Source organism: Puntigrus tetrazona, chromosome 25 (genome assembly GCF_018831695.1).
Source record: "Puntigrus tetrazona isolate hp1 chromosome 25, ASM1883169v1, whole genome shotgun sequence".
In the NCBI taxonomy this organism is placed as follows: domain Eukaryota; kingdom Metazoa; phylum Chordata; class Actinopteri; order Cypriniformes; family Cyprinidae; genus Puntigrus; species Puntigrus tetrazona.
Genome location: NC_056723.1, coordinates 12,998,296 through 13,014,776, shown reverse-complemented (window position 1 = coordinate 13,014,776; position 16,481 = coordinate 12,998,296). Strand labels below are relative to the sequence as shown.

The following is a 16,481-nucleotide window of genomic DNA, read 5'->3' as shown; positions in this document are numbered from 1 at the left end:
TTATAAAGCTTCAGGTTTAACAAAATGCAAGTGCAAGGTGCCCTCCGAGAGACAGTTAAATTGATATTTCTGCGACTCGCTCCATTCTAGATTCATTTAGTATCTGCCGGCCGTAAGTGGCCTTTGTGGGCTCGGGTTATCCATGTCACCAAAATGACACTTCCCTCTTGTCCTAACACATCTAATTGAGGAGCGGCCCTGTATCATTTCCCAGAGTGCTCAGCGGTGATTTGACAGATGGGCCAAGAGTGGAAAGGGGGGGTGGAGGCCGGGGGCCACCCACCCGCCTGTCACAGCTGTCAAAGGGCTGCGCTCCAATCATCTTCACATGACAACACGACCCGCCCCACATCTTAACTCTGAATGGCTAATGAGCCCCCGTGGGACACCTTTTCTTGTCCTCTTTTCAGGTGGCAGGGTCATTTGCATGATAGCGGCGAGAAGGAACTTGCGTGAGAGAGGGAAAGCTGACGGAACTGGACGGCAGGGCTCGGCATCGACCGATGATATTGATCAAGTCATGTGCTCGGCTAATGATGCTGCTTGGCTGAACACATGAACCCCCGTTAGAGAGATCATTAGCCAGCCGAGATGGCTCAGCCTTGCTGAGAGCTCTGTCAAACTCACTAAAACCTCTGCCAATATGTTTCTGGAGAAAGGTACAAATTATTTTTCGCTGTTAGCGTGTGTTGCTTTGTTGCTTATGGACTTTATTGACTTTTTTAGCGCATGTTCCTTCTTATTGTACGGGACTGATCAGAGCAGTAACATTATAAAAGTTCACATTTTGTGTTCAGCAGAAGAAAGTCAATCATAATAAAAATTCTAAATGTAGATTCTCGAACTGAAGTTTTAAGAAAACCAGAAAACAAAATAAAGTAACACTAAAACTCTTTAATACATTACTCTGAAACGTTCATAAATATAAAACATTTACAAATATCATTTTACAGGGCCGTCTACAAAGCTTTGCGGTGCTTTCAAAATAAAGCGTCTATATCTCTACAAAAGATACTAAATCCGAATTGTACCCATACAGAAATATCAAACGATCTGCAGAGCAGATAACAGTAACATTTCACACTCAATCGCGCGCAGCAAAACAGAAGGAGCGTCTGCGCGAGCGCCGCGGCTCGACACGCGTGAAAATCTGCATTAGCATTTTAAAGAGCTTGATTTAATCCCATTAAATCCAGTTAGATTTCATTTCGCACCTTCAATAAAATATCGCCGCCTGCCACAGCGCTGCCTAATGAGGCTTAACAGCCTTTTCATTAAGCAAAGTTATTAAAGGTCTAAACATCAGCGCTCCATCAAACGCAACACTGGAGGCCATAAAGAGAAACATTAGGATATGATTTCACACCGTAAGGGATCAAAGCCGTGTGATGGCGCTTACATAAAGGTCTGTTTTGTTCCCATATGTTGTCGCCGTCTGTAGCGTTTAAAACCAAACCGACCGCCCCCGTGCATTACATTTCACTTCGTTTAGTGAATCTAATTAAAAACAAAAATGATTTAGGGGACATTTAATATTGGTTTTGGTAAATTAAGCAAGCGTAGTTAGAGGATGATCACGCTCTGGATCTTTCATGATGGATGTTAGAGCTTCCAGAGCTTCGACGGTCACAACTAGATGACCAACAACTTCACTGCTGTCCTGAACGTCCACAACTACAGTGAGGGACAGAAAAAAAAGAAACATTTTGAAGCCAATCCTCAAATTAAAACGTGTTCGTTGGATCAATTACCAAAAATCCCAAATTTTGGTGTTTGCAAAAATGTGCATGCCATCCTGTTACTGAGATTAAAAAAACTAAACAAAAAAAGTTATATTTAATTAAATTGTGACACTCTGGAAGTGACACTTTACATCCTTTCTGTTGTGGTGCAGGGCGTTATATTCTGTCAATCTTTACACAAGTTCTATTCAATAAGCCCATCTGTTCAACCCTGTTGCTAAAGTTACATTAAAACTAAAAATATTTTTATTATAAATATTGTTCTTCAACTGATGAAAAATGATGAAACTATAAGAATGTTTAAATTCAAACAATGTTGTACAAACGTTCTTCCCAAACAAGCCGAGCAATATTTGCAACCCTGTTATATGCAAACCTACGATACTCTGATCTTTTTTATTCATTCCCTTCACTTTTTCATGTTTATCTAATGTTCATGATTAAAAAAAAAAAAACATCTGGTTAAACTGTCTGTCAAAATTTTGTAACAGGGTTGAAGAAAAAAGGCAACTCCCTTTTTGATTTTCTGAGGTAGGCAATCAACTTCGATAACTTGTCGAAAACTAGGTCCTATTTAATACCCTATTTGTGGAAGTGTCCAAGTAATCCAATATTTAGGACAACATAAATAAGCACCACCCTAATAATCACACTAATTTGAAAACTTTTGAAAACTACAATTTCGTCATAGCAATTAAAACACACTTACTGTTGAGGCTGACGTCCTTCATGTCTCTGCATGTCTCCATGATATCGAGGATACGCAGGTATGCCACGCCCACATCCTCACACTCCTCATCCTGCTCCTCCTCTTCAGGAGGGTCGCTCACCACCGTGAACTTTATACTGTCACAGCCAATAAGAGTCAGCTGATTATTTGAGTTAGATATCACAGTGTAGCATATGCTACACTATATACTTGACATGACAGAGAAACTGATTATAGATCAGAAAGAGTCTCACTGCTCTAGATGTTTGTTCCGACCCTCCAGCACTGCCCTCAGAGTTTGCCTTCTGGGCTGGTTACTCTCTTTATCCACGTGGATCACTGTCAGAAGATTGTTCTGTTTAGGTTTCTTTCTTTAATTTGATGAATTACTGATAAAGAATGTTTATCTGCCATTGTTTAGTAAGATAAAACAGCTATAAGAACCAATTGTGTGGCCAAGCAAGGTATTAAAAAGTATAAAACCCAAAATTCTGGGCAGTTAATTTGTCTGATAAATGTACTCTGGATTACCCCAGTGTGTTTCAACCCTGTTCCTTTAAACCTCAAACACTACTTGTTTTGGATGTCTCCCTTATCTCTCCCTTCCATTTCAGGAACTGAGAATGCATGTTTTCTAGATTGTCAAAAACTGAAACTACTCCTTCCTTGAGTTCCTTGAGCTTGGCATTAAACAAAAAAAAAACCTGCCCCTGGAAGCTTCTAGAAGAACTTGATTGGTTCAGGTGTGAACGAGGTATTCAGGTATGTTTGATTGTGATTACAGCTAAACTTTGCAGAATAGCGGCCCTCCAGGAGAATGACTGGACACCCCTGTTGTAGTCCAGTGGATCCCAATCCTGTTCTTGGAGAACCCCCAACACAGCACATTATATGGCTCGTTTTCACTGAGCGGTACAGTTCGGTATAGTTCAGTACGGTAGAGTACGGTATGGAATTATGTCTGTTTCCATTGTGAATGGTACCAATATAATGAACCGTATGTACCACTTTTTTGGTACCTTTCCATTAAGGGTCCCTAACAAAGCAAAGGGTACCAAAAGGGTGGCGCTAAACTCACTTCAGAAGCTGATTGGTTCTGCGTATTATTTCAGTCAATGAAATTAGCCAATAGACAATAGTCATTTCTCAATATGCAATGCTGGTTCTTGTGGACTGCTATGGTGTCATGAAGTGTAGTTTTAAGAGTTTTTCATGTGAGAATGTTGTTGTTAAAAGCTCAAATCTGTTGTTTATTTATAAAAATAGCACCTATTAGATTTCGTAGCTCCAGGCGATAACCGGATGCTTAGTGCTTATGTATCTGCTGGGAGCAGCTTCAAGCTCAGCTAGTCTCGCCGATATTTGCCGCTGGCTCTGACGTGTCTGTAGTAATTAAACATGAGATACAATTTGTTTTAGGTAACGTTATATTTAACAGGCATTCTCATGCATCTTTTATTTGTTCCTGGTCACATAGTTTTGGCTAAGGACAAAGTTATAATTTTTTACATTTATTTTGAACTTGACCGTAATACAACGCTGACTTTGCTGGCTTTATCATCGATCACTACGTTCTCTCATGCACCACGCCTATCAAGTAAGGGTACCGATGGCAGTGGAAACGCAAACTGGATTACAATGTTTCGTACCGAATTGTACTGTACCGTACTGTACTGACCCGTACAGCTCAATGGAAACAAGCCATTAGATGTCTCTCTAATAAAAACACATCTGAATTCAACTCATCAGCTCATTAGAGAAGACGCATAGACCTCAAATGTGTGTCAGATAAGTGAACCAGTGTTGGTGGCTTTCCAGGACCAGGAACCACTGTTGTAGACCAAAGCTGATAAGTGTAATTATCAGTCTACAGAGGCTTTAGAAGGTTTGAGGTGTAGACCATAAAACTGGTCAGAAGAAAGTTCAGAGACATCATCATCAATGCAACCATCTTTGAATAAGATTCAATAAGCTGCCATAGACACTAAAGCAGAAAAATCGGAATGATTACAACTGCATGGAGAGTAGTACGAATGCTGTTGGTCACCATTGCTGAAGTTGTAGGAGACGCTGTGTCCAGACAGAGGTTTCTTGAGGGACAGCGGGGTCTCAACTGATGGCAGGCCTAGGAAACAGTACTCCACAAACAATCGGACGATACCATCGTCTTCCGCCACTCTTGAGCCCGGCTTCAGACTCAGAGAAACGATCTCCACACGAATGCACTCGGACGGCTGGTGGAGCAAGGCATCACATGAACTTATCACAACTGACATACAACCTCACACCAACTGACATGATGAGACTCGCTGTGAATCTACAGGGACTCCAATCACTCTCTACTTCTGACAGGACATCTTTGAAGAATATTTCACTGTTTGAAATGATGGGCAGCAGAAAAAAAATATATCTCTTTCTTGATGTAGACGTGTAACCTACTGGGCACAGTTCTCTGATAATGAAGGGGGTTGGAGATGCTTTGTCTGTCCGTGTATCATTTGATTCAATCTGTCAAACATGCTGTCCACATTGTTGGAGTGTTTAGGCCATTAAGTTTGTGCTGACAGCAGTCGTTAGATCTCTTTTGCTTCTACAACCCTCTTAGGACAGAACACTAAGCTGACCGTTTAAATCTCTGAATGTACATCGCTAAGTTGTAGGCTAAATTAAATCACGCAAAAAATATTTATCAAAAATGCTATATCCTCCTGAGAACCTGTGATTTATTTTCGTCCTTTGTTGAAGACGTCAATTTTCTCTGAAACTAATACATAAAATAAGAAAAATAATAATAGCATTAGATGTATTCGTTGTGAGTATTACTTGGTTACATTAAAAATTGCTGTGCAAAAAAGCTGTGCATTTCATATACAGACGTGGACAAAATTGTTGGTACCCTTTGGTCAATGAAAGAAAAAAAGTCACAATGGTCACAGAAATAACTTTAATCTGACAAAAGTAATAATAAATAAAATTCTATAAATGTTAACCAATGAAAGTCAGACATTGTTTTTCAACCATGCTTCAACAGAATTATTAAAAAAATAAACTCATGAAACAGACCTGGACAAAAATGATGGTACCCTAACTTAATATTTTGTTGCGCAACCTTTTGAGGCAATCACTGCAATCAAACGCTTCCTGTAACTGTCAATGAGACTTCTGCACCTCTCAGCAGGTATTTTGGCCCACTCCTCATGAGCAAACTGCTCCAGTTGTGTCCGGTTTGAAGGGTGCCTTTTCCAGACTGCATGTTTCAGCTCCTTCCAAAGATGCTCAATAGGATTGAGGTCAGGGCTCATAGAAGGCCACTTTACAATAGTCCAATTTTTTCCTCTTAGCCATTCTTGGGTGTTTTTAGCGGTGTGTTTTGGTCATTGTCCTGTTGCAAGACCCATGACCTGCGACTGAGACCAAGCTTTCTGACACTGGCTAGTACATTTCTCTCTAGAATTCCTTGATAGTCTTGAGATTTCATTGTACCCTGCACAGATTCAAGACACCCTGTGCCAGACGCAGCAAAGCAGCCCCAGAACATAACAGAGCCTCCTCCATGTTTCACAGTAGGGACAGTGTTCTTTTCTTGATATGCTTCATTTTTTCGTCTGTGAACATACAGCTGATGTGCCTTGGCAAAACTTCGATTTTTGTCTCATCTGTCCACAGGACATTCTCCCAGAAGCTTTGTGGCTTGTCAACATGTAGTTTGGCATATTCCAGTCTTGCTTTTTATGATTCGTTTTTTCAACAATGGTGTCCTCCTTGGTCGTCTCCCATGTAGTCCACTTTGGCTCAAACAACGACGGATGGTGCGATCTGACACTGATGTTCCTTGAGCATGAAGTTCACCTTGAATCTCTTTAGAAGTCTTTCTAGGCTCTTTTGTTACCATTCGGATTATCCGTCTCTTAGATTTGTCATCAATTTTCCTCCTGCGTGCCACGTCCAGGAGGTTGGCTACAGTCCCATGGATCTTAAACTTCTGAATAATATGTGCAACTGTAGTCACAGGAACATCTAGTTGCTTGGAGATGGTCTTATAGCCTTTACCTTTAACATGCTTGTCTATAATTTTCTTTCTGATCTCTTGAGACAACTCTTTCCTTTGCTTCCTCTGGTCCATGTCAGTGTGGTACACACCATATATCACCAAACATCACAGTGATTACCTGGAGCCATATATATAGCCCAATGGCTGATTACAAGGTTGTAGACACCTGTGATGCTAATTAGTGGACACACCTTGAATTAACATGTCCCTTTGGTCACATTATTTTCAGTGTTTTCTAGGGGTACCATCATTTTTGTCCATGCCTGTTTTGTGAGTTTATTTTTTTAAATAATTCTGTTGAAGCATGGTTGAAAAACAATGTCTGACTTTCATTGGTTAACATTTATAGAATTTTTATTTATTATTACTTTTGTCAGATAACAGTTATTTCTGTGACCATTGTGACTTTTTCTTTCATTGACCAAAGGGTACCAACAATTTTGTCCACGTCTGTATGTATACAAAATGTAAATGTTAACATGCATGTATACAGTTTTGATGTTTTTATAGAAAGTCTCATGCTCACCAGCATATATATATATATATATATATATATATATATATATATATATATATATATAAAACACACATTAGATAAAAATATATTTAATGTATCGGTGAAGCATGGTTCATTTGATAAACATGAACAAATGCGAAGCGATACGGCCCACCTGTTTTTTCTGCTGTGAGCTCTGAGCTGGAACGATGCAGTCATCGCTATCATCGTCCTCACCCTGAGCATCTGTAGAGCAGAGCAGAACAGTTTCTGTGAGATCATTAGATGGATCATTCTTAGTCTCATTTCATATGGAAGTTGTTCGTGAGCGGTTTGGGTTGTTTATTTTCTTGTCGTCCATCTCTGGCTCTGGTCTCAAGTGGCCCGCAGCAGGTAAGAGAGAGAGATGTTAGACATCAGCACTTTAAAGACAGCCTCTTGGCCAAGGTCAACTCGCATTAACATTTATGTTGTTGGTTGTCAACAGGAAACACATCAGATTATTGGCAGCAGCGAATGAAATATTAATGATTCTCATCTCATTCGGAAAACAATAGCACAGCTGCTTCCTCATATAAAACTGAATACTAACACTCAGCACTAAGTATTGGTTTGCCAAAAAATTTATATGTGGCTCTACTGAATACAAGTTCTACTCAGGGCCAAAGCACAGGGGCCTTCCTGCCTACCACAACACAAATAAAAACACTAACTTTTTTTAATACCAGGAGCATCTTAAGTTTGCGGTCATAATCTATTTAGGAGTTGAACAATAAACTTGAACCTTCATAAAAACAAAGTCAATATTTAGTCTTTTTGAACATATATGACTAGCTGTATATTGATTTATATATTGATGAATTACTAATACTAAATATACTTTTATTTCCATAAGTCACACACACCTGCTGGCGGTTCTTGCAGCTCCTCAGAAATCTCAGACTCATCAGACTGAGAGCTGGCGGAGATCACCTGACCCTCGGAGAAATGAGACTCCTCCTCATCCTCTTCCTCACTGATTGCCGTGGCCTCTCCTGCTTCCATCACAATGACGGTCTGAGGAACACAGAATGCAACACTGTTTATTCATCGCCTTTTGTATTCTTATTTCAACAGTAACTTTCGCGCTGTGTACCTTTGGTGTGGGGATCGCAGATGATGACGGCTCTTCATTATCAGAGACTGAAGTCTGCTCCATCTTGCGATTATTTATACAATGCATAAAATACATAATCAAAACCCCACATACAGAAGTTCCAATAGTGACTTCGCTAGTTAAACAAGAAGAGACCTTTCTTCTACTGTACCTGTTTTTCAAGCTCTGTAACGTCCACGAAAGAAACTCTTTTAGTAATTGATTTTGGTAGAGTCCGCTGTCTGGGTTTGGGCATTGGAGTCTATAGTACAAAGAAAAAATGAATTAATTAAAATGTATTATACAGTGATGAAACAACAAAAAGCACTCAGGACTGATTTATCTACTGCATGGTCCTGGAGGCTGAGGTGTTGTGGGATGCCATTACCTCAGAGATAATGGGCTGAGGTATTAGTGGAGGGTCTTTGGTCATCGGTTGTTTCTCCTTGTCTTGAGACATCTGTCTCTCCGGTGTGGTTCTGCCGGTGATCTCCATCTGTTGCGTGGTGACAGCCGAGGATGCTGGAGGGAGGTACACGAACTTCCATTTCAAAGTTACATTGATTTGGCCACTTGGATGTCCCTTAGGGTCTGTGAGCTCAAACATACCTAAAACAGGAAAAATGGCAATATTGAAAGGTGTCTATAAGCCAAACAAATAAATAAACAGTAAATCAAACTACTATAAAAATAGTACAGGTAAATCAAACAAAAATAGTAATAGGTAAAAAATCAAACAAATCAATAATTATAAATGTTGTTAATCTTAAAAAAAATCAAAATATAAATATACTCAAAATGTTACTCTTTTCTCCAAAATATTAGCCTCAAAATAGGAGTTATGTCAATTTAAAAAAAATGTGCATTGGTTAAAATACACGTGGTTTGTTTTGGCCAATATCCATGCCTTCTATTCTGTTCTGTTCTATTCTATTCATATAATGCCTTCATCAGACATCACAAATAGCATAACCAAACAATTATTTACCATTGTGCAATAAGCAACATGCGTTAAACCCTGTTCACTCTTAGAATGAGAACTATAAAGATAACAATAGATGCATAGGCTTTTTTATTTTTGGCTTTTTTAACAGTAAAGTACTAAAAAACTAAAATTGTATGCTCTATATATATATATATATATATATATATATATATATATATATATATATATATATATATATATAAATATATTCTTTAATCAATCAGTCGATAATTGGAAAAAACAAAACATTTTTGCTCATTGATGCTCACCAGTGATGCTTTTATCGTGAGCCAGTGAGATGAGCGGTACTTGGGCCTTCCCCAGATACAGCCGGTTCTCAACATCCAAATCATCAAACACATACAACACCAGAGCCTCAGACTTCAGGAATGCATCGAGGTCAGAGTTCATGGACACCGGGAAGACCATGTGATCTTCAAACTGCGGCTCGTTGGTGGAGGATATGATTGGTGTATCATGGTCAGGGAAATGGTAGAGTTTATAGACGATGTAGGGGCAAGGTTGGGTGTGAAGTCCTCTGGATCTCAGACCAATGCAGGAGTGTATGGTGACGTTCAGTTCATTTAGATCACCGACCATCGGTGATGAGGAACTGGAGACCGGAACTGAAGAAATCTGAACAGTTGAGAAAAAAGATCAAGCAATTTGAGCCTGTTTCAAAGCAGGAAACGGTAAATTGTAAATTGTAAACAGTACCTGGCTGTCCCTCATGCTTGTGCTGAGGTAACCGAGTGCTTTGACTCGCTCCTTATAAAGGCGAATGGCTTGTTCCATAGGAACCCTGAGTTTGAGCCAGTACTCTAGAGTACCAAACACCTGGATCTCATCTGTTAAACCTGCAAACAGATGGAGAACATTTCAGTGGGGATGGGGAGTCCAAACACCCACAAAACACGAAACATCCTCTGATATCAAATATAAAAACCTATGCTAGTCGACATCTACAGGAAAACATCCTTCACACCAACATCAGAATACTCACCAACTAACTGAATGGTGCCAAACACCTTCCCATTTCGTTCCAGCAACTGATTTAACCTGAGCTGACCAGCAGCCACCGTGCGAAAACTCAAGCCCTCAGCGAGCTGAACCTCCACAGTAACGGAGCTGGTGTGGAGATAGTTCAAGAAGAGGTCGTCCACCCTAACGAGATACTGAGACGTGAGGCTGTACGTGGGACGGGCGCCTCGAACCACAGCCGTGGACTGCAGCTCAAAGTCATAGAAGGCGTATGTGCAGAAGGTGCATGGATCTTTGTCCTTTAGACATTCTGCAGCTTCAGAAGAGAACTGCGCTCTCTCCAAGTGAATTTCCAGAAGGTTCTCGCCTCGAGCCAAGTGGAGGGTTTCATCAAAGTCATCTGTAATGTCATCGCTGGTCACATCAGGTCTGAACACATGGGTCTTGGTTCCGTATGCAATGTCCTTCAGCTGGGCTGGAAAAACACAGGAAGAATTAGTTTTACCAAGCATGACTGCAGCATCGGAAATCTGGAGATCATGTGTTGGATGAAGATAAACCTTCCAGTTTCTTTATCTTGGCAGCTCTCACGTCTAGAAGCTGAGCCAGCTTCTCTGACTTCAGTTCTTGTTCAAGTTTCAGATCTTCCATCACACGGTTGACAGCTTCAACCTCAGCCTACAAAAACATAAATAAACACCTATTAGATTCATCCTAAGATGCCGTAAATTATGGAGGAGAGGGTAAATTCGATTTCACATTGACTTCTGCATAATGGATAGTGATGATTATCTAAGGTCTGTTAGTTTAACCTGATAGTCTTTATTGATCTTGTGTTGAATGATGAGCATGTTCCTGGTCTTCTCCAGCTCTTGGATGGTCTCAGCATGAGTGGCCTGCAATTCCCTCAAAGATCGCTCCACGTCCACTTTTACATCTTCCTCCACCTTCTCCAGAAATCCAAGCTCTCCACTCTTCTGACTCCTCCGAACCTAAACGAGACCGGAGAAACAATGACAACTTCTATACACAAATTACATTTGAGATTTATGGTATACATCTGAGTGGTAGTAAGTTGTTAATTTACACATTTATTTTAAGCAATTTGTATATAGTTTGGTAGTTTTGAATTTACCTTTATAAGCATCAGGGCTTCACTGAGTTCAGCTGCATCTATTTCACTTTCCTTGAGAACAGCATCAGATCAATGGCGTCAATGTAAAAGAAATCATCTGAAAATCTTTTGTTTATTTTTTTAAAAGTTATTCTACGTTCATTTTCTTTTTGGATGAACCGCTCCTTTAAATGGCTATTTCCTCTCTACTGCTACAAACATTGCACTTTACCTTAGTAAAGAACTTCATGCGCTCTTTAATTTCATCCAGTTGTTGTTTCTGCTCGAGGTAACGCAGCTGAACTTCCTTGTTTTCTTGCATCAGCTTTTCATACGAATCTTCAGTGAAAATAAAAGAGCGGTGAAGCTAACACAACAGCGGTTTTAAAGCACTTAAGGTCATGTGCGTGTGGTTACCTCTCTCTGCCTTGATTTTATCCAGGATCTGGTTTTTATCAGCGAGGTCGGATTTTAAGGCCGTCTCCAGCTGGGCCACCTGTAGCTTGAGCTGCTGTTCTCTCGTCTTCCATTTCTGCTCCTGACTCACATCGAATGCACTGTTGCAACAGAAAAACAGAAATTGAGTGATGTTCTCAGAGCAAAACGCTCCTTCACAATGATAGGGATTTGTTGACATCCTTAACACTAAGCATGAGCAATAACAATAGTAATACTATGTTACACTTTAATGTAAGGTGTCTTTGTTACTGTGAAATTCTACATATAAGTACTGAGTATATTAATGTACTACATGGTTAGGGATAGAATTAGAGTTTGTTGGTTATTTTCATGTAATTATGCATAATTAATTGTAATTACACTAGTAAGAAGAACAAGAACACCTTAAAATGAAGTGGTGTACTATACTTTTTAGTTTTCTGAACTGTAATTTCTATCCTTCTTATTATTGCTATTTAATGTAGTTCATTCAAACTTTTATCTTCTCACCTTTTCACTAATTTATCACAGTTTTCCTTAAGCAAGTCTCTCTCCTTCTCCAAATCTTGGACCCTCTCTTGTAACTGAAAACAAAAACAATAATAATAATTAAGTAAACCGTGAAAAGATTTTATATTTTTAAAACGTAGGATAGTCTTTTTTAGTAGTTCAACTTATATTTACATTTGATTTAAGCTTTATTTACATTGTCGAAAAATGATTGGAGTTAAGAGTTTTAGTTTAAAGTAGTAACACTGGCCGTAATGCTATTGCAATTTCAAAAGCATGTATCATATTGTATATAAAGTATGTGTACCTCTTGTGCGTGTCTCTGGTCCAGAGCTTTGGTCTGAATTTGTGTCTCCAGCTGTAAACTCTTCAGTCTCTCCTCCTTTAGCTGTCGGCTCACTTCGTCCACCTTCACCAGAGCTGCATCATGACTGGCCTTCAGAGTCTTCATACTCTACAAAAACACACACACACACACACACACACACACACACTCTCTCTAAACACTGCAGTTGCTATCGGCATGACCACCAGCAGAGGGCACACCAAACGAGACGGTAATGTTGAAGCGCAACAAACAGATTTAATAGATTTACAATGTATGATAGATTTATTACGGTTCTAAATAATGGCTTGCAATTTGTAATTGGATGACAGATTTATTTACTAACGTTTTTGAAAGAAAACATATTAATCTGATTAAATAAACGCAGCAATAATAATAACAACATGTTAATAATACAGTTATATAGTGATTTATTCATTTAAAATAACTTTTTATTTTAACACATTTTAAAAAAAGTATGCATCATGAGAATATGATTCCAATATGCTGATTTACTGCTCAAGACGCATTTGCGATTAATCATTTTCTGCTGCTTAATACTTAATACTTTGAGTAAACGCAACACACAGTTTCTCTGATAAATATAATGTTTAAGGGAAATGTATTTGAGATCGTTTGTAACATTGTAAACGTCATTACTATGACTATTGAACAACTAACTGAATTCTTTCCTAAACGAAAATAATACTTTCTATCAAAAAAAAAAAAGCCTTTAGTGTGTTTAACATTGGTGGGCACACACATATTCTTACACGTGCAACATGCAAAGATGTTCAAATCCAAGAAAGAGCAGAAGAACGCGCTCCGCCGTTCTAATAACGGATGAACTGTAATTGGCTCTACTGTAATCTTTTTGTCACCGAGTGCCTGGCGGTCAGTCATACCTCCTGTTGCTGTAGAAATCTGCCCTCCAGCACTGTGAGTGTGTTAGCTTTCTCAGACAGCAGCTTCTGCAGTTTGATCATCTCCACGTTGTCCTTTATCGTTAACCTGCAAAACACACGCACGTCGTCTCATCTCAACTCGCCGGCTGCAGTCGTATCGATATCCGATTGCAATTTAATCTGGATTCGGTGTTTGAAACGAGCACCTCTGTCCGCTGGCCTGATGCTCTCTCATCTGGAGGAGTGATTCCTCAAACTCTCTCTCTTTCCTCCTCAGCTGATCTCTCAGCGTCTCTGCTGATCTCTCCGTCTCCTCCAGCTGAGCGTGCTGGCTCTCGATCACATTCTCTCTGTCATCAGATAAAACGGACGAAAACACGTGAACATATGTGATGTGATCCACTCCGCGAGTGCTTGCGTGTCTGTCGGGACTCACAGGTTGCGGATTTCGGCGCGGGCCTCGTCCAGCAGACTGTGTCCGTAGCGGGGCAACAGACCTTGGGGTGGTTTTGCACTCATGTCTCCCTCAACATGCCTGATACCTTTGAATTAAAAAAAAAACAAAAAAACAAACACACCCATATTTTAAATATCTTCATAATTTTCTCCGGTACGCATCCTAGAAAACACTAAATGGATAACCCCCTAACAAAGTGATTACTAAATTGGCTAGAATTACTTGATAACACAAAACGTAGTATCCTTTAAATTGTAGAACAAAACAGAATAGAATAGAATAGAACAGAATAGAATAGAATAGATTAAAGATTGTTGAAGACAATAGAACACAGAATAATTGATAGCATAGAAAAGAAAGCAAAACAGAACACTAAAGACGGGAATGAAATAGAATTAAAATAGAAGACAGAATTTAGATATATAAGAATACAAAAGAATTTAATACATTTTAGAACATTGGAGTAATAGAATAGAACAGAATAAAGAACAAAGACAACAACAGAATAAAAATTGGACAGAGTAGAATATAACAGTGAACATAATGTAGCATAATATAATGCAGCATAAATTAAAGGACAAAATAGAATAGAATAGAATAGAATAAAACCTAATATAAATTGCAGAAGGTAATAGTGTAAATTGCAATAGAACAGAATATTTGCAGAACAGAAAAGAAAATAGAACAAAAAAAGATTACAGACAGAATTTAGATACTAGCATAGAATAGAATAGAATTTAAAATAAAACAACGTAATGCAAAATCGATTACATAATATAACTGAACAGAATAGTGCATAAATTATAAATGAAAATATAGTGAGGAATAGTAAAATTGCAGAATAAAATAAACATTTTTCATATCATAGTATAGAATGGAATAGAATGTAACAACGTACAGTAAAACAACAAAATGCGGCATAGGAAACATTCAGAATAGAATAGAAATTGCAGAAGGCAACAGTGTGAAATTGCAATAGAACAGAATATTTGCAGAATAGAAAAGAAAACGGAACAAAAAGATTACAAGAATAGAGAACAGAATTTGCATAGTAGCGCAGAATAGAAGAGAATTTAAAAATAAAAAGAATAGAATAGAATAGAAAAGAAAAAAGAACAGAATAGTATAGAGATAACAGATGAGTATAGAGTCCAAACAAAAAGAATTTAGACACTAGACTAAACTAGAATAGAAAACAAAACAGACGTTGAACAGAGTAGAATTTAACACTGAAAAGAGTATGACAGGATACACTCAGAACAGATCAGAAGAGGTGTACCTGCTCTGGGAGTGTGAGGTCGTGAGGCTGTGATGGGCACGACGTCTCGGAGTCTGCGCAGGCCGGAGTTGATGCGGGGCTGGACGTGGCCGTAGGGAGCGTGCCGGCGGTTCTGAACCTGAAGCTGCTGTTTGGCTGCCAACAGACGCCGTCTGAGCCCTTCGTTCTGTTTCTCCAGCTCCTGAACCTTCTCCTGCAGCTCCTCCATCACCTCCTCCATCTCAACATCTCGCCCGCCCTCGCTCTGCTTACGGTCCTTCACCAGACGGATCAGCTTGGTGGCCATCCTGAAACACCGAAGACGTCTGGCCATTCACTGCACCGCATCCATTTTTGAAAAGAATACAGATCATCTGCGCGTTTGCGATCTAACGACCGATCGAACCTGCGGATCTTGTCTTCTTGTTTGCATGTATGTTGCTTAAGTGTGAGGTTTTCTTCCTGCAGCCGTAGAAATTTGTCCTCCAGCTCCTCCCTGCTGAACTTGGACACATTCTGCCTCTCTCTGACATTCTGAGACAGCAGGGCCTCTGAAATTAGTTTCAAACAGGATTATTCACCTGCCATTAACTAAAGCAGTTATTATCAGTTATAATAATACTTTAATACTGACCAGGCAATGTGCCTGCTCCATTTGGGTTGACGGTGATGTCTTTCACAGGAAAATCTCCAGCTGTCTCATCGGCACGAGCAAACATCATTCAGACTGAAATCAATCAGCAAATGCACGTAAAAATATGAATTATAGTATATTATGTTATTAAAACTTAATTTTACACACTAAATAACGCAACGGTATCCATATTCACCTCGGACATGTATTATGACATGAATGTAAATATTACCACATACGAATATGGTAAACATTTAGTATGTTATATATCAAAGTACTATCTGATACTTGTGTACTTCATACTTGCATCGGAACGATCTGATACATGTTTTCTATCACGTTAAGTCATTTGTAACGGAAATGCAGTATTTTAGCAAATTTAAGTTTCCTATAAAACACAGAAAAACAATGTTATAAGCGCACCGCGTACTTTAGAGCTTCACAAGACATAAATATTTTAACCCAAACATGATCTCACCGATGTATAAGCATCACACGGAGACCACAGCGACAGTTGCTAACAAACAACTCACCCACTTCCGCTCCAACGACATTTCCGGCGGCTGGCTTATCGGGAAATGAAGTTTATATGGCGTGAAGTCTTCGAGTGCCTAGAATGAAGTGTTCTCAAAAACATCTGTTGAGTTTTCATTGAAATTCTTGTATAAAGTAACCATTCGCCATTAACATATCACATATTCCATTAAGTAAAAATCTGAATGCATGAACAAATCTTACATG

At 39.1% G+C, this 16,481-nt stretch overlaps 1 protein-coding gene across 4 annotated transcripts; it reads right to left on the bottom strand.

The window, feature by feature from the left end:
* Window positions 1–874: 874 nt before the first annotated feature.
* rpgrip1l (RPGRIP1 like) lies at window positions 875–16,407 on the bottom strand. Of its 4 annotated transcripts, none has more exons than XM_043228060.1 (26): window positions 16,274–16,407; window positions 15,741–15,833; window positions 15,513–15,657; window positions 15,128–15,414; window positions 13,828–13,933; window positions 13,598–13,741; window positions 13,392–13,497; window positions 12,469–12,615; window positions 12,162–12,235; window positions 11,631–11,770; window positions 11,446–11,552; window positions 11,235–11,285; window positions 10,912–11,091; window positions 10,660–10,777; window positions 10,122–10,574; window positions 9,836–9,975; window positions 9,388–9,754; window positions 8,522–8,742; window positions 8,306–8,395; window positions 8,134–8,196; window positions 7,904–8,054; window positions 7,174–7,244; window positions 4,499–4,685; window positions 2,706–2,790; window positions 2,452–2,588; window positions 875–1,674 (listed from the first exon to the last, which is right to left on the bottom strand). In XM_043228060.1, the coding sequence occupies exons 2-26, from the start codon at window positions 15,826–15,828 to the stop codon at window positions 1,550–1,552; spliced, it is 3,783 nt and encodes a 1,260-aa protein (XP_043083995.1). In that variant the 5' UTR covers window positions 15,829–15,833; window positions 16,274–16,407; the 3' UTR covers window positions 875–1,549. The 4 variants fall into 4 exon arrangements, with proteins under 4 accessions (XP_043083995.1, XP_043083994.1, XP_043083996.1 ...); XM_043228059.1 differs by having other exon boundaries at window positions 16,219–16,294; XM_043228061.1 differs by lacking the exon at window positions 8,134–8,196 and having other exon boundaries at window positions 16,219–16,294.
* Between the last annotated feature and the right edge of the window lie 74 nt (window positions 16,408–16,481).

Excerpts from the sequence above, each read along its gene's own strand:
- rpgrip1l (XM_043228060.1), bottom strand. The coding sequence starts at position 15,828 with ATGATGTTTGCTCGTGCCGATGAGACAGCTGGAGATTTTCCTGTGAAA. Across the intron at positions 13,934-15,127 it reads ACCTCACACTCCCAGAGCAG|GTATCAGGCATGTTGAGGGA; the intron begins GTACACCTCTTC and ends TTTAATTCAAAG. Across the intron at positions 8,197-8,305 it reads TTACAGAGCTTGAAAAACAG|ATGGAGCAGACTTCAGTCTC; the intron begins GTACAGTAGAAG and ends AATAATCGCAAG.